This window comes from Mustela putorius, unplaced genomic scaffold (assembly GCF_011764305.1).
Source record: "Mustela putorius furo isolate JIRA1106 unplaced genomic scaffold, ASM1176430v1.1 tig00001012_pilon_pilon_pilon, whole genome shotgun sequence".
Lineage (NCBI taxonomy): Eukaryota > Metazoa > Chordata > Mammalia > Carnivora > Mustelidae > Mustela > Mustela putorius.
Window position 1 is genome coordinate 5,066,995 of NW_025421531.1, and position 20,945 is coordinate 5,087,939.

The 20,945-nt window shown below is 37.2% G+C and overlaps 1 protein-coding gene across 3 annotated transcripts in view; it reads left to right on the top strand.

Moving 5' to 3' along the window:
• The window catches only part of SYT14 (synaptotagmin 14), a 195,673-nt gene that overhangs the window by 72,878 nt on the left and 101,850 nt on the right, over nucleotides 1–20,945 (top strand). For all 3 annotated transcript variants that reach the window (XM_004775309.2, XM_004775310.2, XM_045087062.1), the window contains one exon: nucleotides 2,603–2,818. In XM_004775309.2, the coding sequence (XP_004775366.1) occupies nucleotides 2,603–2,818 (216 nt within the window). The remainder of the gene's footprint in view (nucleotides 1–2,602; nucleotides 2,819–20,945) is intronic.

Genomic DNA, 20,945 nt, shown 5'->3' on the forward strand with positions numbered 1-20,945 from the left:
ACTTCTGGAAATTCTTTTGGCCTTTTGATCAGATCAGCAACAAATGGAAATGACTAAAGTATACTAGCTTTTACTTAAAAATATGTATATCTGACATTTTTCTATACATTTAGATTCTCATAAAAATAACAAAAATCTGAGTGACAGTAGAAATGAGGAAGACTTTGAGTTCTGCTGTGTGAATACATATATAATGAGGATCTTCTACTTATCAATTATAGGAATGATTTTTAGATGATATCATAGAGGCTGATCCAGGGTGGATCGCCTAATTAAAAACGAAAGCCAGTTTTTGGAAATATGTCCCTTTTGGAGTCTTTTCAGTTATTAAGTTCAGTAGTTTTGGATGGCCTTAGTTTAGTTTCGTTAGCCTTATTAATTGAAGTAGCAAAAATAAAATAAAGTAGAATACATATGTTATTCAGAAAATAACAGAATAGGCAGTAGTCATAAGTGCTACATACATAGCAGTATACAGTTAATTTTGTTTTGATTTGTTTTCATTCAGAAGCATGCTCGTCCCTAAAAAACCCAAGTATTTCAGGCATTATAGATTATAGTCCAGACTAAACGTAAACATATTATGTTCTAGAAATCATTTGAAAATCATTTGACCTGTGGATTACTTCTTCATAGAGCTGAGCTGTAATGCTAATTAGTTAGTAGTAATATAGGTATTACTAGTACCTGTGTTCTAGGTTCGTTCACAGAGCCTGTAGGGTATAGAAAGAGAAGGAAGAGTTCCCTTCCACAGTTCTGAATGCAGGACTGCCATAGGTAATATTTTGTAATAGGTGAAGTGGGATGGCAGAATTTCTAGTGAGCCCCCTCAGAGCTCTCCTGCTGCCAGAGACCACCACCGTGGTAGCCCACGAAGTGCTAAGCTCTCACCAGGGGGTCAGAGGGCCCCGGTTCTAGTCCAGATCTGCCGTCACCCCAGCGCCAACTAACGGCACTCTCTGCCATGATGGGAAAGTTCCAGGTATTCCTTGTGGTAACCACTAGCCACACGCACATACTAAGCACTTGAAATGGAGCCAGCAGCACTGGGGAAACTGGGTTTTAAATTATTTTGTTTTAAATCAGATAGCTGCGTGTGGCTGGTGGCTACATACTGGGTTGTGCAGAATAGGACACTGGTTGTAGTTTTACCTCCTCGTGGCTTTTTCTCACTGATTTAAAAAGGAGGACCTACACTAGTGACGTCCAAGTTCCCTTCGTTCTGACTCTAAACATACCATTTCTCTCCCATATTTTTAAATTACTTAGTCTGCGTCTCCCCACCTGAATTTCAGACCTTGATTCCTTTCTTGCAGATGATTTCAAGTGTTTATAAAGAAAAAAAAATCTCGACAGAACTAATAAATTCTACCTGCTGTGGTCTCTTTATCTTTCCAGAGTTGTTTTATTATTCTGAGAAGGCTCATATTAGGCTAAGTGAACTTCAACATAGTGAAGTTTCAAAATTTTTACTTTAAAAAAATGTTAACAACTAGTTACTATTATACTAGTTAACTATTATTTTAAGAATCATACAAGTTTTATATGTCCTGAAAAATTTATTTGAAATTTAGTTATACTTACGTAAAATTTTCTTAGTAATTCTCCCTTTCACAGAAAATAAGTGTGTATCCTTCCCCATATTTTTGTATGTGCCTACGGGCATCCGCCACAAGTGTGTGTGTGTATATTGCATGTGGTGGGGGTGTTTAAATGAGAACATAGTATGCCTTCTGTGTCACAACCTTCTCTTTTCCCATAACGTAATGTTGTAGCTGCTGTACCCTGTGAGCACCTGTGAGTTCACCTTCTCATTTGTAGTGACTGCATACTCTGTTGTTGCCTGGATACATCACAGCGTTCTTAACTGAGGCCCAGCAATGGACGTTTAGATTATATTTTATTTTTGTTTTCTGCTATCTAGCACAGTGCAGTGAATTGTCTGAAATACGTATCCTTGCTCACCTGTTTTTAATTATTTTCTTAGGCCGAATTCTTGGAAGGAGTTGGTAAATTCCTAGAAATGAATACAGACTGTGCAGATTTAAAGTTTGATGTGTACTGCCAGATTGCTCTCTAGAAGAAGTGTACCAGTCATAGTTCTACCAGTAGTATATGTCTGCCCATTTCTCTGTTCTCCTAGAACTAAGCATTATCATTTTGAAAATTTGGACCCAGATGATAACTAAAATGTCTCTAGTCACATTCTAGTTTGAATCAGGTCCATATGCATTGGCGATACTTCTAAGTCTCTTTGTGTGCTACTGATCCTTTGAAAATAATTGTGTGAGATAACAAGTTCTGTTATCTCCTTTATCTGTAACTTGGCTGGAAAATCCCTGTGACGAACATTTTTTATAATTAGAATATATAAATTGATCTTTTTCTATTAAAAATATGAAAATCTAAAGCTTTGGGGCTTCTTAAATGAAAAAATTGTTTATTTAAAGTTGAAAATTTGCATTGGGTATGTATCTGTATATTCATGTGTATATGGATATACGTGACATATATCTCTCTGTGTGTATATGTATGTATGTATCAAATTTGTCATACTTTATTGTATTAAAATTTTGATTTGCTCTCCTGTCATTCCAAATAGATAATTCCTACATGGACAAAGATGAGCACGGTTCTTCCTCTGAGAGCGAAGACGAGGCACTGGGTAAATATCACGAGGCCTTGTCCAGAACACACAATTCCAGGCTACCATTGGCAGATTCAAGACAAAAGAACTATGCTTGGGAAACAAGACAGAAGTACAGTCCTCTGTCTGCAGAATATGATGGCTACAGTAGTGAAGCATCAATAGACGAAGGTAACACAGATGACTTATTTTATTTTTTTAGATCACACACTATAGTATTAGATTATTTGTACCCCAAATTCTAGCCATCTGTGGCTGTGTGATAAACAAGAGATAAACAGAGTCACATTTCTATGAATATAATTTAGCAAAATTCAGATCTTTGGACTGAAGCCAAAACCCCAAACCCCTAAAAGTAAAACACCAAAAAATTTACATACCATAGTAATTCTGTTTCTCTTTATACAATGTAAGAGTGAGGTAGAAGATGGTAGTCTGATGTTCTCTCACTTTGGAATCAGTCTCCAAACACCTGGCATAGGAACTGGCAGAGTCTAGGTCTCTTATAGTGTTAAACTTGACTCTGGTGTGTCAGTGTATGCTTTTTCATTCATTGTGGCCCCTAAACAGAAGCCATATACTTTATGTGGCACACAGCAGGAGAAATGGTGATCTGTTCTGTGGAGGAAGAAAGTGTCCAGGTTGGATTGAGAGCTCATACTGTATTACACTTTGCTTTAAGGGTGAATCTAGGAATTTTTAAGGATAACTTTGTCTCTAATTGATCTTTGCTTCACGTACTGACATTGACTTAAAACTTAGCCTATATACAAGATACATGTCCACTCTAACATGTTTTTACATCTTTCTATAAGGGAAATTAATTGCTATTAATTAAGGCATATTTATTTCCATGTTTTCTGTAGGTTGCTCACATGCTTGATAGAATGTATCCTATAATAATTACTCCTAGTAATTATTATCTTTATACTCAGGTATGAAGAAGGAAGCAGTTTATCTTAGACAGCAATTTTTTATTACATCGAACACAAACTGTCCTTCATTTTATAGCCATGGTTTGTGTTTAAGGGTCTTATAACTATTGATTATGTAAAGTCTTACCCCAGCTCATAGAGTTGTCAAAGGAGCTAAGTCATCTTTTTGTTTTTTTAATTTGGCTTAAGGCTAGCTAATGACTGAGGTATGTACCTCCTTTTTATTTCTACTAGGACACAATTTATAATAAGAAATTAATCAAATACTGAGTAATTACTATATAGGAAACTTATTATGAGGTGGTGGGGAAGAAATAAAAAATATTAGACTCTACACACAAAAATACCTTTCTAATACTAGAGAAAAAAAAACACGTGTTTACAAAGATAACCGAGTGATGTGAAGCAGTAAAGCCAGTCTCCAGCCCATGTCCACCCCTTCCACCGGCATGTTAATAGTAGAGCTGCAAGAGAATGGGCTTTGAACCTGATCCTTGTTTACATTCTGGCTCTGGAACTTAACATACTGACCTAACATATTAGCTACAAGCCTTGGGCAGGATAGTTAATGGTTTTCCGATTTGTTTCATTGTCTCTAAAATGTGGATCATACCTTCCTGATAGGGTTGTCATGAACATTACATGGTATATGTGGTAGTTTTTAGCAAAGTTCTGGCCCCTGTGGGCGAGTGACCAGTAAATGGTCATTGTGGCTGAGGGTGTGGATACAGTGGTGGTGATGAGCGTGAGCGGCCGTGAACGAGGCCTGCACTTGTCATCTGTGACCCTGGATACTTTCCTTTTTGCAGCTTCAGTTTAGGGTTTTTATTTTTTCCTCCTCACTGCTTCTTCCCCCTCACTACCTACACTTCTGTGCTGTCTTGATGGCTTCCCCATGGTTCTGTTATCATAGCAAGGCTCTAGTCTGGGAGAAGAGCAGAGAGGAGAGAAGCATAACCTCACTAGTTTTTTTTTTTTCTTGCTCTAAGCTCTAGAACTGGGGCCGATGTCCTGGAGTCACCTTTTCTTTTCATTTTACCTATATATTTGGGACCCATCTCTACTTTGCTACCGTTTCTACTCTCTATTAATTGATAAAGCACCCAGGCTAGAATGACTTTAGGCATTCTGAAATTAGATTTATTTCATAAACATTTGTCGAAAGCTTTCCTGTGCCATATTAGATACTGTGGATGTAAAGATGGATAAAACAAGCTTGTTTCAAAGAATCCACAGGCTAGAGGAGTAAGACCGTAGACAATATGTGTGATACAATATGGTAAGAGGTCTATTAGTTTCATGAACAAAGTGCTGTAGACATTCAGAGAAGGAGGTGACTCTGTTGTTTGGGAGGTGGGGAGATGGGGAAGTGTAATGTAGTCTTCACAGAGTAGGTGAACTGGACTTGAGTAAGAACTGTTTCAACAGCCATGGAATAGAGATTGCATGAAAGCAAATGAGAGTGTATTTTAGTGTCTTTAGCTTAGGATCTGTGTTTGGAGAATAGGAAGGTGATAGGTTTGAACACCATGTTCAGGAGTTTATTATCTTATAGGAAATACAGAGTCCTGTAAGATTTTTAAACTGGACGACATGGAACTTTTAGAAATGTATTTAAGAATATTTAACTATTGTAACGGAAAATGAATTGAGGTACTAGAGGTAAAAAGGACCAGTTAGATAAACAATGATGAGATCTTCATTGGAAGTGAGTTTGGAGACACAGATTTCATAGATTTTAAGATGGTCTCAATATATCTTGAATGATTGAATATGTGCAGTGAGTAAAGAATCAGGATTTTTAATTAGTTCAGAGTATTAGGGAAGTAAGTTTGTGTGGGAGGAGGTAATTCAGTCTCCATCATGCTGAATCAGAAATGTCTGGAACATCCAGATGGAGATGGATTTCCTTATTATTAAAATGCTGTCATTGAGCTTTAGGATGGAGAGATGACCAAGTGATAATGTAGGAAAACAGTAGAATAGGAGAATAGTTTTGTATCATATGTTATTGCTTATTGAAAAGTCAAAGCTGCTTTGAGCTCAAAATAGATTCAGTGAAATGGGGTAAGAAAAGAGAATTTGATTGGAGGGGGAGACTGATTCAGAGTTCATGGTCTTAGGTAAAAGTAATTTCGAGTGATAGTAAATTCTTGACATGCCCCCTCACAAAGATGCAGAAGTACATACAAGATTCTAACCACAGGATTCACCTTCACCTTCCAGCCCAGCAGTGGAAACCCTCCTCACATCTGTTTGGGAAGGGAAGGGATTTGGTGGTCGTTCTCTGTATAGCTAACTCAGCAGAAATACTGCTCACTGCCTGGCTGCTTGCCTAAGAGGACTGCTGAGTATAATTCTCTTGGTAGGATTTGGTTCACTTTTTTGAGGTACATGTAAAGGGATAGATACAGTAGTTTGTGTTTCTCTTAATTGCTCTGACCTTTTATTGTGCATATTCTGCAAGTTTATAAGGATCAGAGTTAACTGAGGTGTAAGTTGAGATAACTATAAAGGGAACTACAAGGTAGAAAGGAAAATACTTTTAAATGTCCATTTTTTACATGACATACTATTACCTCATTAGTGCTGGTATAAGGAACCATTAGTTTATTTCTCAATACTGAATAATTCTAGTAGAGAAGCTTTGGAATACCCAGTGCTGGAAATACCTGTAAAATTAGAAAGGGTTAGGGAGGGCCTGGATAGGCCTAGGAGAGAACAATATAGAACTTTCTGACAGGGTAGTAAGAACTACCATATTGAGCTCCTATTGCGTACCTGACTGTTAGTTTCTGTCCACACCATACTACTTAATCTTCACTGCAAATCATTGTGGTAGATAAGATTATCCCCATTTTGCACAAGTGAGAAGAGATTTTAGATAAAGTAGGTAATTTTTAACTTAAGGTCACATGGTAAGTTTTAAAAATTCTAGTTGTCAGGTCCACTGCAAACTGAATATGGTTTTAGCTTCTGTTAGGTCATCCCTGCTACTCTAGTATCCAAACAAGGTCTCTTTCATACATGATTAACCTCTTCAGTTGAGCCCTTTAGAACAGTTTATCTATATAAAGCTGAAATACAGATACTCTAGAAAAAGTAAGAAATGTGATGACATATTTGTTATCATGTTTTCTCCTCTAGGTGGCCATATTAATCTTCCATTTTTTTGAATTACAGAAGGAAAGGATATCTATAAGAAATTTTTCCAGGAAAAATAAACATTAAATAATATATCCAATTTCCCTTGTTCACAGTTTTAATTTTATCTTTGCTGTGTTGTTCTTAAAATTAAAGACATTTTCTGATAATCCTATTTTATTTTTAAAAAGGTTTCAGAGTTAAGTAGTAGGCTGTGGCTATCTTGTTCAAGAGTGATAACTAGAACCTCTGAAATTCCATTCATGCATTTCTATGTTAGATAGGAGAAGCCTATTAAAGATGACTTTATAAGTAAAGAACAAATTTAGTGTAAAATTATTAGAATGTCTGTTATTCATGACTTTTCATTTTTAGTTCACCACAGAGATTACCAAGCTATATTTACATATTGTGGCATAGCTATAGAACTAGAACCATATGTTGTGTTTTTAGGGTGAGTTAACTGAAAATGCTTTTTAAAATAATTTCCAGCCCCACTTATTTCTTTGGGGTATGTGGCCCAGACATATATACACACCTGTCATTCTCTTCCTTATGGCTGCTTCACAAGGTTCATGCTATTAATTTTGATGTTATATTAAAATTAGGAGCATTAAAACATATTGACTTATACATTTTATTTAAATGTTACTTTTAAAATAATTTAATACTCAACAAATTATGTATACTTTAGGTGCATTTTTAACTGCTTTATAAAGATTATTCTGTGAATTTTCACAATTTCTTTGTGAAGAAGGCAAATACAAAAAAATTCTGTCTGCATTTTCCAGATGCTTTTGTCACAGAAATGTTTCGTGTCTTAGAGCAGTGAAGGTCATATATATTACATGGTTTGTTCAGATTCTTGGTAAACTTTTTCTTTGATTTCAGGTTTTTGTTTATGTACATTTTTTCCTCTGAAGACAGAGAGACAGAGTCTGTGTGTGTGTGTGTTTGTGTGTGTGTGTGTGTGTGTGTAGCTTTATATAGGGCCAGTTTGAAGAGAAATTAATATTAAAGACTTCTCCATCTTTGTGTTTTGAAGGTCTTTCTATGTGATGAGATCAGTCGCTTACAGTAGTATAGAATTTTTGTATTGTGCTACTTCTGCCGGCAGAAGTATAAGGTGCTATAAAGTGAGATGTCTTTGTGCAGTTCAGATAAATGTCCAGCCTGCTATGTGTACAAGTTAGAAAAAGGTGTACATCATGGGTAGATAGCACCTATATAAGAAGAACCTTACAACCTCCAGTTGTAAGGTTTGACAAATCCCCAGGTAACTTTTTGCAGTGCACAAACTGCACAACCATACACAGGGCCCTGAGCACCTGTGTTTATACATTTCTAATATTAAAATGGTAGAATTTCTGTGTTTTCTGTGGTGAATCTATATTGATTGTTCACATTCCTTTTTTTTTTTGTCCGAGATATTTGTCTGGTAGTAGGTAGTTAGAATGATAGAAATTAAATGGTAGTCTTTAAAGGTATCTTTGATTGATTACAAAACTGAAACCCAGAGACATGTGATTTTACTAAGATCATAAAATTCATTAATGGCAGAACTGAAGCTGTAAGTGTTTGTAACCAGAGATCAGGTCAATGCTTTTAAAAAAGGATTATTCAGACAAAGAGAAAACCAACAACAACAAAAAAGAGAAACAGATTCATAAATATAAAAAACAAAACTGTTGATTACCAGAAGGGAAGTGGGTAGGGAGATGGATGAAATAGGTGACAAATGTGACTCACAGTTTGAGTTTTGAGAAGCAAAAGGAGAAGAGGCCTAAATGGACGCAAACTTTTATCGGGCCACGGGGATTGACGCCGACAGTTGAATTAAAAAGACAGGGATAGGAGTTACATGTCATGTAGATACTCCTGCTTCATTCATGTTAAATAATTACTGAGCTGTTTCAAAGAGGTGAATACCAACTTAATTTAACAGCCTTTGGTGAAATGAAATTGAGGTTCTGTTTTAATTTTAGAATTCTGAAAAATCCCTCCTGTAAGCAATCTCAATGTGAGGCTCTCATTTTGAGAGCTCTCATTCCTGCCTGTAAGAAAATAAATTACATTAAAATCTCTGATGAATGAGTCAAAAATTACCTACTGAAGCTGAGAGGTATTTTGATGTCTTGGTGTATCTTTTTCCTTTTGTTTGATAAAGATAAATATGTTCTTAGAAAGTTTGGTTATATTTAAGTCTTTGAGGATTTCAGTAATGCTGTCAACTAAAACTAAGATAATTTAAATGGATTCTAAGAATTAGTATGGTAGTTATTTAAGGTCTAGTTAGTTATGAAGTCCTTTCTCTTTTACAGTTTATACTATCTTTTACTCATTGTGCCTTGTTTTAGTAGTTAAGGAAAGAACACTGTAAGGGAATTTGGTCACTGGTAACTTAGGAAATTCTTCTTTGAGTATAAATTTAATTAAGCATCAGCCATCCAGATAAAAAGTATTTACAAAATTTTTTATCTTTTAAAAATTTTTATAATGAATACCTTTTTCAAGATGATAGATTAAAATATTTTTGAAGTTTGAAAATCTGTATTTTGAGTATACTGGTAACAGGTTATTACAGTTCCATGAATAACATCAGCTGTAATAGAATGAATGATTATAGACTAAGCACTATTTTAAGCACTTTTTATAAATTAAGTCTTTTCACCCTCACAATTACCCTAAGACCCAGCTTTTGTTGGTGTCCCTATTTTCCTGAGAGGACACTGAAGCACAGTAAGGGTAAGTAACTTGTCTGGGGTTATATAATAAGGATGCAAGAGAGCCAGGATTCAAGTGTCAGAGCTAACGCACTGCACTTCTCCCCTGAAATACCTTGGATGATGTCCTGTGAGAAGATCTGCCTTTTTATGTAACTTTTATACCTAAACAAATTCTTTATTGCTGTTTTTAAAGTGTAAATAATACATGTTCATTATAGAAAAATAAGAAATTACACATGACAAAAAAGAATAACTACTCATATTTCCATCATGAGAATGCCATTGCTTCTATTTTTTGGTATCCTTTTATGGACATTTTTATTTGCATACGTATTTTTAAAATTAAAATGGGTTTCTTACATAGCGTTATAATCTGCTTTTGTTCCACTCAAAAATATCTTTTCTTGCCAACGTATGTACTTCACAACATCACATACACAAATTATACAATATATTATTACATGGGTATACCATATTATTCAGCAATTTTTAGTTGTGGATATTTAGTTGGTTTCTGATTTTTTTCCTGTGGATAAGGTTGCTCTTAATAATATCTTAAAATAATTTCTTTTCTGCCACGTTCTCTGACATTTTCTGTCTCTGATTCAAGATTCTGACTTGAATCTCAAAGGAGTTCTTTTCATTCTGTGCTTCTGTTCTTTGGGGCTTTTTTATTTGATTTTTTTTTTTATTTATATATTTGACAGAGAGACAGAAAGGGAACATAAGCAGGGGGAGTGGAGAGGGAGAGGGAGAAGCAGGCTTCCCACTGGGCAGGGAGCCTGAGTGGGGCTCATCCCAGGACCCTGGGATCATGACCTGAGCTGAAGGCAGACACTTAACAACTGAGCCACCAGGCTCCCCTGTGCTGCTGTTTTTAATAAGAGGTCAGGATGTGATTTGTGCATGTTTGTGCTTTGTACTCTGTAAATAAGTCAAGGTGCTGTACATTTGTGAGGGCGTTATATGGACTCAGGTAACATTAAAAATATTTAACAAGTGGTATGAACTTGTATAAACTGACATATGAATAAAGAGTAAATAAATTGAATATATTTATTTGTTCTCTCACTAAATTAAAGTTCATCTATAATAAAACTAGTTACTGAAGGGTATTAAGTTGTAGCAAAAGCTATGAAATTATTCTAGTGATTTCAAAATTGTTTATTTTTAGAAATCATTGCGTGATCTTTGGTTTGCTGCTAAGACTAACTACATGAATATGCTTTTCTGAGCCGTGATTTGACATTGGGAACTATTTCAAACTCATCCCGTTATTTTTCCATTCAATTTGTAGTCATTAGTTGACTTGCAGTGACAATAACTAGAAACTTTCTTAAATAGTAATAATTTTGTTCACAGTACAGAATCCTTTATCAGCGTCTGCTGAACTGACCAGTTAACATGAAAATGTTTTCTAACCTGCCATACTGGCAGGTGTCTTTTTGTATATTCACTGTCTCTAGTAACATCAAATGCAAAAAAAAGTAATTTATTAGAATTTCATATTAAATAAGTTTAGACTTAATGAGAGAAAGAGAAAGATAGAAAAAAAAAGTGGTGAACTTGGGCTCTGTTGTTGAGCTGCTCGGGCTTGATTCCTGACTATGCTAAAGTTTTCTTTTCTGGTAAATGGACATGATGATAATAAATATAATAACCAAAATAAGGTAATATTTATTTATAACAGTTCTATTCACTGAACAAATGATGGGTAAGATTAGCTGTTATTTTTATTGATAAAATTAATATTACTATGCTGACGTTAGCTGGACATTCAGTGATGAGTTTGTGAAACTCAGCACAGTATTAAAAAGGGGTTACCTGTCCAGGGCATCTTCCCAGTCTCAAATCTTCGAGCTTCCATGGTGTCCTGCCGTTACGGGATTGCTTGTGGTATTGCAGAGCCAGTCCTATAGAGTCTGTGGTTACTAGAAGGAGCAACTGGAGGGGATGTAGATAGGCAGCAGGTAGCTACGGCCTGGGTAGACCTGAGAATTTGTCTGCTGGACTGCCATTGCCAAGGCTGTCTCCTTCTGTGGGCATATGTAAGGATAGGGATTGAGCACTAGTGGGTGCTAGAGCACCTTTTACGCATGGCTCCGGATGGAGCCAGATAGGAGGTCTTCACTCAACCCTCTTCAATCCTTGCGGTGTGCAGGAGGTGGGACTTGTGGTGGCTCATCGCCCACCTCGAAGAAGTTTCTAAACGAGGAAACTAAAACTATACTGGAACCGTATATCAGCCCTAAGCTGATCACTGACTATGGTTAGGGCTGAATGTCAGTCCTCAGCTGATCAATGATTAATTGGTGAAGTAGGTGATGCCCTATAATTTACCAAAAATTATTTCCTAGAGGAAGGGTGTATGGTGGGGCGGGGGGGTTGGCAATGTATGTGGAGGGGGGCTGGGGGGGATGTGTATGCAATATATGCATGTCTCACATTTACTCTTCTATTGAGAGATGTCCAGCATATATTAAGTGGGGGGAAAAATCAAGGTGCAGAAAATTTTGTGTGCTATATAATTTTTAATCTAAAAATGGGGAAATAGGTTTATATTTGCTTATATTTAAAATCAGTGGAAGGGAAAACAACTTCTAAAAATAGTTATCTAGTTATCTGCGAGGGAAGGATGGAAGGAATTTCTCTGACAAACCTTATTTTACTTAAGTATAAAGAAATTTATATTGGAAACATACTTTCTAAAAACCAGAAGCACAATGAATCAGAGGAGACTATGGATTGTTAACCCTAACCATACAAAGAGAGATGTTTGATTTTTTTTTTTTTTTTCAGAAGGGGAAGTTGTGTTGATAGGAAGATGCTGTTACTGTAATCTAAGCAGCACATCATACTTTTCCTAACAGCAGGAACAGCACTGGGGATAGAAGCAGCGAGATTTGAGACATACTTGGGAAGGAGCATCAGTAAGTTTGGGGTTCAGAATGAAAGTAACAGAAAGTGAGAAATCTAGGATAGATTCCTGGGGTTTGGGATGATCAGTGAGGATAGTATGAGAAAGAGTAGGACAGGAATAAAGATTTTGTGGACACGTTCAGACAACTTGGAGATACCCGCTTAACGTAGCACATTGATAGTTCACTGGATGAGTCTGATTACTTAGGGGAAAAGTCCAGGCTAGAAATGTGATTTGGGGAATCATTTCTGTATATAGATGGGATTTAAAACCAGGGGCTCTTTCAGTTTTGCTTGTTTATTATATATTCCCCTTCAACCAAATCTGCCTGACCCACCATTCCAGATTATTTGTTAGGATAATATTGTCAAGGTAAATTTCAGGAATGTAGCACTTTCTTTTTTAAATCTTATACTCTTTTTGTTTAGACCTCCCTACTTAAAGCATTTCTCCTTCCTCTGGGAACTCTCAAAGTTCTAGGGCTGGACCCCCAGCAGCTCTGTCTGTATTTCACAACCTTACTCTTGCTGCCATGCTTGGTGGTTGCAGTGTTCTAAAGAAGAAGTGCATAAACTTCTACTTTTGGGTCCTTGGAAGGGTCCTGGTAATGCCTTTTTTTTTTTTTTAAAGATTATTTATTTATTTATTTATTTGTCAGTGATAGAGGGAGAGAGAGCGAGCGAGCACAGGCAGACAGAGAGGCAGGCAGAGGCAGAGCCAGAGGGAGAAGCAGGCTCCTGGCCGAGCAAGGAGCCCGATGTGGGACTCGATCCCAGGACACTGGGATCATGACCTGAGCAGAAGGCAGCTGCTCAACCAACTGAGCCACCCAGGCGTCCCCTACTAATGCCTTTTATGAGGCTTAGTTTTGTAATGATTTCTAGGATCATGTTCTGTATATCTTTGTATTTTCTTGTATATTTATTTTCTTTGGCTTATGGTAGCTAACTGTTGCTAACTAATAAAGAAGTGTTTACTTCTTTATTAGTAGCAGTCTTTGTGTTTTACTGTATAAACACTTCTTTATTAGTAGCAGTCTTTGTGTTTTACTGTATGTATCTCTATAAGGAATTTAGTTAGATTTTTTTAGATCCCTTAGAAAGTGTACCTCAGTTTTTTTCCCCATTTAAGCCATTGCTGGCTTCTATCCTTTTGTGGAAATCTGTTGTTGAAGTGGTCTTTTAGTGAGTCAAGGCCTTAGGATTCTTTTGCTTCAGTTTTAAAACTTACCAGGGTGCTGCTTCTATCAAATGTGATGGACTTATTCTTTTTAGATCTGAAAGTGTTGATATTAAAGATATCTTGCTGTTCAGACATGTTCATTCTAAGGAAGGATAAAAGTATCTTAAAACTTTTCCCCTTCCTTGGAATTTCCTGTAAGTGATTCTCTAACTAATAGGGCATCTTCCTATTGAATATTTATAATTTTTATGTATTAGATTTTAAAATAATAGCATTCAGTGCTACACACATTTAGCTGAAAGCTTTTAAAACAGTAAAAATTGTGGAAATTAATTTCATCAGTATAAATTAGTCTACAAAATATTTTCCTAATGTATTACAAAACCTTGTCAAATGAAGATCTGTTTATTCAAAATAGGGCTAAATACAAAGTAAATGCTTTTCCCAAATTAATTAGATTTCTATAAAAAATATATGAGATGCTTTGAATGCAGTTAATTTGAAGTTCATTTACTTCAGAACCTTACATTTCAAATTAACACATTTTAAAATTTATAAGTTTAGTATACTTTAAGGGAGGACACATTCTGTGTGGGTTCTTTTTTTTTTTTATTTTTTGCATTAAGATAAAATATACTTTAAAAACAGAATAATGCTACAAGCATTTTTGAAGGAATACTCTTTCCTCTGAGGTGAAGCCTTTGAAAAAAGATTCCTCTGGCCATTTCCCATCTTTGAAGTCATAGTGAAGTTCCATTAATAAACAAGAAGGGATTTTTACCAAATGAAACGTGATTTCTCATCTTCTGATCTTTGGTTTAGAATAGAATTTGGATGAGACCTACCCTCTTAATAAAAATTTCTTCACGATCTCCTGTTACAGTCTTACCCCAAAAAAGGGGAAGGGGTGGGGGGCAAAAGGGAACTTTCAGAGGTGGTGGATATGTTTATTACTTTGCTAGCGGTGATGGTTTCATGATGTATACATATGTCCAAACTCACCAAATCGTATCCATTGATATATGCATGTTTTAATGTATCAGTTACACCACAAAGCTGTTTGAAAAAATTAAGATTAAAATAGTAGAATAGCATTTGTAGTTCCTTTTTATTACTGAGTTGTATTTCATTGAAGATATACCATATATTCCCTATCCATTCATGCATGGATGAACATTAGCACATTTCCGGTTTTTGACTATTACAAACAGTGCTGCTATGAACGTTCTCGTGCAAGTCTTTTATGGTAAGATCCTTTCATGTACCTTATACTTTAATCTTTATAACATCTCTGTAACTTAGTTATATCATCCCCATTTTACTCTTTTTTTTTAATTTTTAATTTTTTATAAACATATATTTTTATCCCCAGGGGTACAGGTCCGTGTATCACCAGGTCCACACACCCCACAGCACTCACCAAAGCACACACACCCCCCAATGTCCATAACCCCAACCCCCTTCTCCCGCACCCTCCCCCAACAACCCTCAGTCTGTTTTGTGAGATTAAGAGTCACTTATGGTTTGTCTCCCTACCAATCCTATCTTGTTTCATTAATTCTTCTCCTACCCACTTAAGCCCCCATGTTGCATCACCACTTCCTCATATCAGGGAGATCATATGATAGTTGTCTTTCTCCACTTGACTTATTTCACTAAGCATGATACGCTCTAGTTCCATCCATGTTGTCGCAAATGGCAAGATTTCATTTCTTTTGATGGCTGCATAGTATTGCATTGTGTATATATACCACATCTTCTTTATCCACTCATCTGTTGATGGACATCTAGGTTCTTTCCATAGTTTGGCTATTGTGGACATTGCTTCTATAAACATTCAGGTGCACGTGCCCCTTCGGATCACTACGTTTGTATCTTTAGGGTAAATACCCAGTAGTGCAATTGCTGGGTCATAGGGCAGTTCTATTTTCAATATTTTGAGGAACCTCCATGCTGTTTTCCAGAGTGGTTGCACCAGCTTGCATTCCCACCAACAGTGTAGGAGGGTTCCCCTTTCTCCACATCCTCGCCAGCATCTGTCATTTCCTGCCTTGTTGATTTTAGCCATTCTGACTGGTGTGAGGTGATATCTCATTGTGGTTTTGATTTGTACTTCCCTGATGCCGAGTGATATGGAGCACTTTTTCATGTGTCTGTTGGCCATCTGGATGTCTTCTTTGCAGAAATGTCTGTTCATGTCCTCTGCCCATTTCTTGATTGGATTATTTGTTCTTTGGGTGTTGAGTTTGCTAAGTTCTTTATAGATTTTGGACACCAGTCCTTTATCTGATATGTTGTTTGCAAATATCTTCTCCCATTCTGTCAGTTGTCTTTTGATTTTGTTAACTGTTTCCTTTGCTGTGCAAAAGCTTTTGATCTTGATCAAATCCCAATAGTTCATTTTTGCCCTTGCTTCTCTTGCCTTTGGCGATGTTCCTAGGAAGATGTTGCTGTGGCTGAGGCCGAAGAGGTTGCTGCCTATGTTCTCCTCAAGGATTTTGATGAATTCCTTTCTCACATTGAGGTCCTTCATCCATTTTGAGTCTATTTTTGTGTGTGGTGTAAGGAAATGGTCCAATTTCATTTTTCTGCATGTGGCTGTCCAGTTTTCCCAACACCATTTAGTGAAGAGGCTGTCTTTTTTCCATTGGACATTCTTTCCTGCTTTGTCGAAGATTAGTTGACGATAGAGTTTAGGGTCTATTTCTGGGCTCTCTATTCTGTTCCATTGATCTATGTGTCTGTTTTTGTGCCAGTACCATGCGTCTTGATGATGACAGCTTTGTAATAGAGCTTGAAGTCCGGAATTGTGATGCCACCAACTTTGGCTTTCTTTTTCAATATCCCTTTGGCTATTCGAGGTCTTTTCTGGTTCCATATAAATTTTAGAATTATTTGTTCCATTTCTTTGAAGAAGATGGATGGTACTTTGATAGGAATTGCATTAAATGTATAGATTGCTTTAGGTAGCATAGACATTTTCACAATATTTATTCTTCCAATCCAGGAGCATGGAACATTTTTCCATTTCTTTGTGTCTTCCTCAGTTTCTTTCATGAGTACTTTATAGTTTTCTGAGTATAGATTCTGTGCCTCTTTGGTTAGGTTTATTCCTAGGTATCTTATGGTTTGGGGTGCAATTGTAAATGGGATTGGCTCCTTAATTTCTCTTTCTTCTGTCTTGTTGGTGGTGTAGAGAAATGCAACTGATTTCTGTGCATTGATTTTATATCCTGACACTTTACTGAATTCCTGTACAAGAAGTTCTAGCAGTTTTGGAGTGGAGTCTTTTGGGTTTTCCACATATAGTATCATATCATCTGCGAAGAGTGATAATTTGACTTCTTCTTTGCCGATTTGGATGCCTTTAATTTCCTTTTGTTGTCTGATTGCTGAGGCTAGGACTTCTAGTACTATGTTGAATAGCAGTGGTGATAATGGACATCCCTGCCATGTTCCTGACCTTAGTGGAAAAGCTTTCTGTTTTTCTCCATTGAGAATGATATTTGCGGTGGGTTTCTCATAGATGGCTTTGACGATATTGAAGTATGTGCCCTCTATCCCTACACTTTGGAAGAGTTTTTATCAGGAAGAGATGCTGTACTTTGTCAAATGCTTTTTCAGCATCTATTGAGAGTATCATATGATTCTGGTTCTTTCTTTTATTGATGTGTTGTATCACATTGATTTGCGGATGTTGAACCAACCTTGCAGCCCTGGAATAAATCCCACTTGGTCGTGGTGAATAATCCTTTTAATGTACTGTTGAATCCTATTGGCTAGTATTTTGGTGAGTATTTTCGCATCTGTGTTCATCAAGGATATTGGTGTATAGCCCTCTTTTTTGATGGGATCCTTTTCTGGTTTTGGGATCAAGGTGATGCTGCCCTCATAAAATGAGTTTGGAAGTTTTCCTTCCATTTCTATTTTGGAACAGTTTCAGGAGAATAGGAATTAGTTCTTCTTTAAATGTTTGGTAGAATTCCCCCTGGAAGCCGTCTGGCCCTGGGCTTTTGTTTGTTTGGAGAATTTTAATGACTGTTTCAATCTCCTTACTGGTTATGGGTCTGTTCAGGCTCTCTATTTCTTCCTGGTTCAGTTGTGGTAGTTTATATGTTTCTAGGAATGCATCCATTTCTTCCAGATTGTCAAATTTGTTGGCGTAGAGTTGCTCATAGTATGTTCTTATAATAGTTTGTATTTCTTTGGTGTTAGTTGTGATCTCTCCTCTTTCATTCTTGATTTTATTTATTTGGGTCCTTTCTCTTTTCTTTTTGATAAGTCTGGCCAGGGGGTTATCAATTTTATTAATTCTTTCAAAGAACCAGCTCCTAGTTTCGTTGATTTGTTCTATTGTTTTTTTGGTTTCTATTTCATTGATTTCTGCTCTGATCTTTATGATTTCTCTTCTCCTGCTGGGTTTAGGGTTTCTTTCTTGTTCTTTCTCCAGCTCCTTTAGGTGTAGGGTTAGGTTGTGTACCTGAGACCTTTCTTGTTTCTTGAGAAAGGCTTGTACCGCTATATATTTTCCTCTCAGGACTGCCTTTGTTGTATCCCACAGATTTTGAACCGTTGTATTTTCATTATCATTTGTTTCCATGATTTTTTTTTCAATTCTTCTTTAATTTCCCGGTTGACCCATTCATTCTTTAGAAGGATGCTGTTTAGTCTCCTTGTATTTGGGTTCTTTCCAAACTTCCTCTTGTGGTTGAGTTCTAGCTTCAGAGCATTGTGGTCTGAAAATATGCAGGGAATGATCCCAATCTTTTGATACCGGCTGAGCTGATTTAGGACCGAGGATGTGATCTATTCTGGAGAATGTTCCATGTGCACTAGAGAAGAATGTGTATTCTTTTGCTTTGGGATGAAATGTTCTGAATATATCTGTGATGTCCATCTGGTCCAGTGTGTCGTTTAAGGCCTTTATTTCCTTGTTGATCTTTTGCTTGGATGATCTGTCCATTTCTATGAGGGGAGTGTTAAAGTCCCCTACTATTATTGTGTTATTGTTGCTGTGTTTCTTTGATTTTGTTATTAATTGGTTTATATAGTTGGCTGCTCCCACATTGGGGGCGTAGATATTTAAAATTGTTAGATCTTCTTGTTGGACAGACCCTTTGAGTATGATATAGTGTCCTTCCTCATCTCTTATTATAGTCTTTGGCTTAAAATCTAATTGATCTGATATAAGGATTGCCACTCCTGCTTTCTTCTGATGTCCATTAGCATGGTAAATTCTTTTCCACCCCCTCACTTTAAATCTGGAGGTGTCTTCGGGCTTAAAATGAGTATCTTGGAGGCAACATATAGATGGGTTTTGTTTTTTTATCCATTCTGATACCCTGTGTCTTTTGATTGGGGCATTTAGCCCATTAACATTCAGGGTAGCTATTTGAGAGATATGAATTTAGTGCCATTGTATTGCCTGTAAGGTGACTGTTACTGTATATGGTCTCTGTTCCTTTCTGATCTACCACCTGTAGGCTCTCTCTTTGCTTAGAGGACCCCTTTCAATATTTCCTGTAGAGCTGGTTTGGTGTTTGCAAATTCTTTCAGTTTTTGTTTGTCCTGGAAGCTTTTAATCTCTCCTTCTATTTTCAATGATAGCCTAGCTGGATATAGTATTCTTGGCTGCATGTTTTTCTCGTTTAGTGCTCTGAAAATATCATGCCAGCTCTTTCTGGCCTGCCAGGTCTCTGTGGATAAGTCAGCTGCCAATCTAATATTTTTACCATTGTATGTTACAGACTTCTTTTCTCGGGCTGCTTTCAGGATTTTCTCTTTGTCCCTAAGACTTGTAAATTTTACTGTTAGGTGACAGGGTGTGGGCCTATTTTTATTGATTTTGAGGGGCGTTCTCTGAACCTCCTGAATTTTGATGCTCGTTCCCTTTGCCATATTAGGGAAATTCTCCCCAATAATTCTCTCCAGTATACCTTCTACTCCCCTCTCTCTTTCTTCTTCTTCTGGAATCCCAATTATTCTGATGTTGTTTCGTCTTATGGTGTCACTTATCTCTCGAATTCTCCCCTCGTGATCCAGTAGCTGTTTGTCCCTCTTTTGCTCAGCTTCTTTATTCTCTGTCATTTGGTCTTCTATATCGCTAATTCTTTCTTCTGCCTCATTTATCCTAGCAGTGAGAGCCTTCATTTTTTATTGCACCTCATTAATAGCTTTTCTGATTTCAACTTGGTTAGATTTTAGTTCTTTTATTTCTCCAGAAAGGGCTTTTATATCTCTCGAAAGGGTTTCTCTAATATCTTCCATGCCTTTTTCGAGCCTGACTAGAACCTTGAGAATTGTCATTCTGAACTCTAGATCTGACATATTACCAATGTCTATATTGATTAGGGCCCTAGCCTTCGGCACTGCCTCTTGTTCTTTTTTTTGTGGTGAATTTTTCCGCCTTGTCATTTTGTCCAGATAAGAGTATATGAAGGAGCAAGTAAAATACTAAAAGGGTGGCAACAACCCCAGGAAAATATGCTTTAACCAAATCAGAAGGATCCCAAATCGTGAGGGGGGGAGAAAGGGGAGGAAAAAGAGGTTCAAAAAGAAAGAAAGAAAAAAAAAAGAAAAAAAGAAAAGAATTTTAAAAAGAAAAAGAATAAAGAAAAGTATAAAAAGAAAAAATATATATATTAGAGAAACTAGTTAAAAAACGTTACAAAAGAAAAGGGTAAAAGTTAAAAAAAAATTTAGCAGAAGAAGAGAGAAAAAATGAAAAAGAAAAAAATTAAATTAACTGCAAGACTAAAAAATCACAGGGAGAAAGCCCTGAGTTCCGTGCTTTGCTTTCTCCTCCTCTGGAATTCTGCTACTCTCCTTGGTATTGAAACCGCACTCCTTGGTAGGTGAACTTGGTCTTGGCTGGATTTCTTGTTGATCTTCTGGGGTAGGGGCCTGGTGTAGTGATTCTCAAGTGTCTTTGCCCCAGGTGGAATTGCACCGCCCTTACCAGGGGCTGGGCTGAGTAATCTGCTCGGGTTTGCTTTCAGGAGCTTTTGTTCCCTGAGCACTTTCCGTAGAGTTCTGGAGGACGGGAATACAAATGGCGGCTTCCTGGTCTCCGGCCGGAGGAGCCGAGAGCCCGGGGCCCCACTCCTCAGTGCGCCCTCAGAGAACAGCGCCCAGTTACTCCCGTCTGCCTGACCTCCGGCTGCGCTCCGAGCTCACCGAGCCAGCGGCTGGTTCAAGGTAACCCCGAGCTGTGATCTTACTGTCAGCTCTGTCTCTGTAGCCGGCTTTCCCGTTCTAGTTCCCACAAGCTCTGCGACACTCAGACACCCCCCATCCTTCTGTGACCCTGCGGGACCTGAGGCCACACTGCCCCCACGTGGGCTTCGCCCCGGTTTAGCCTCTGGAGGGATGTCCCTCAGCGGAACAGACTT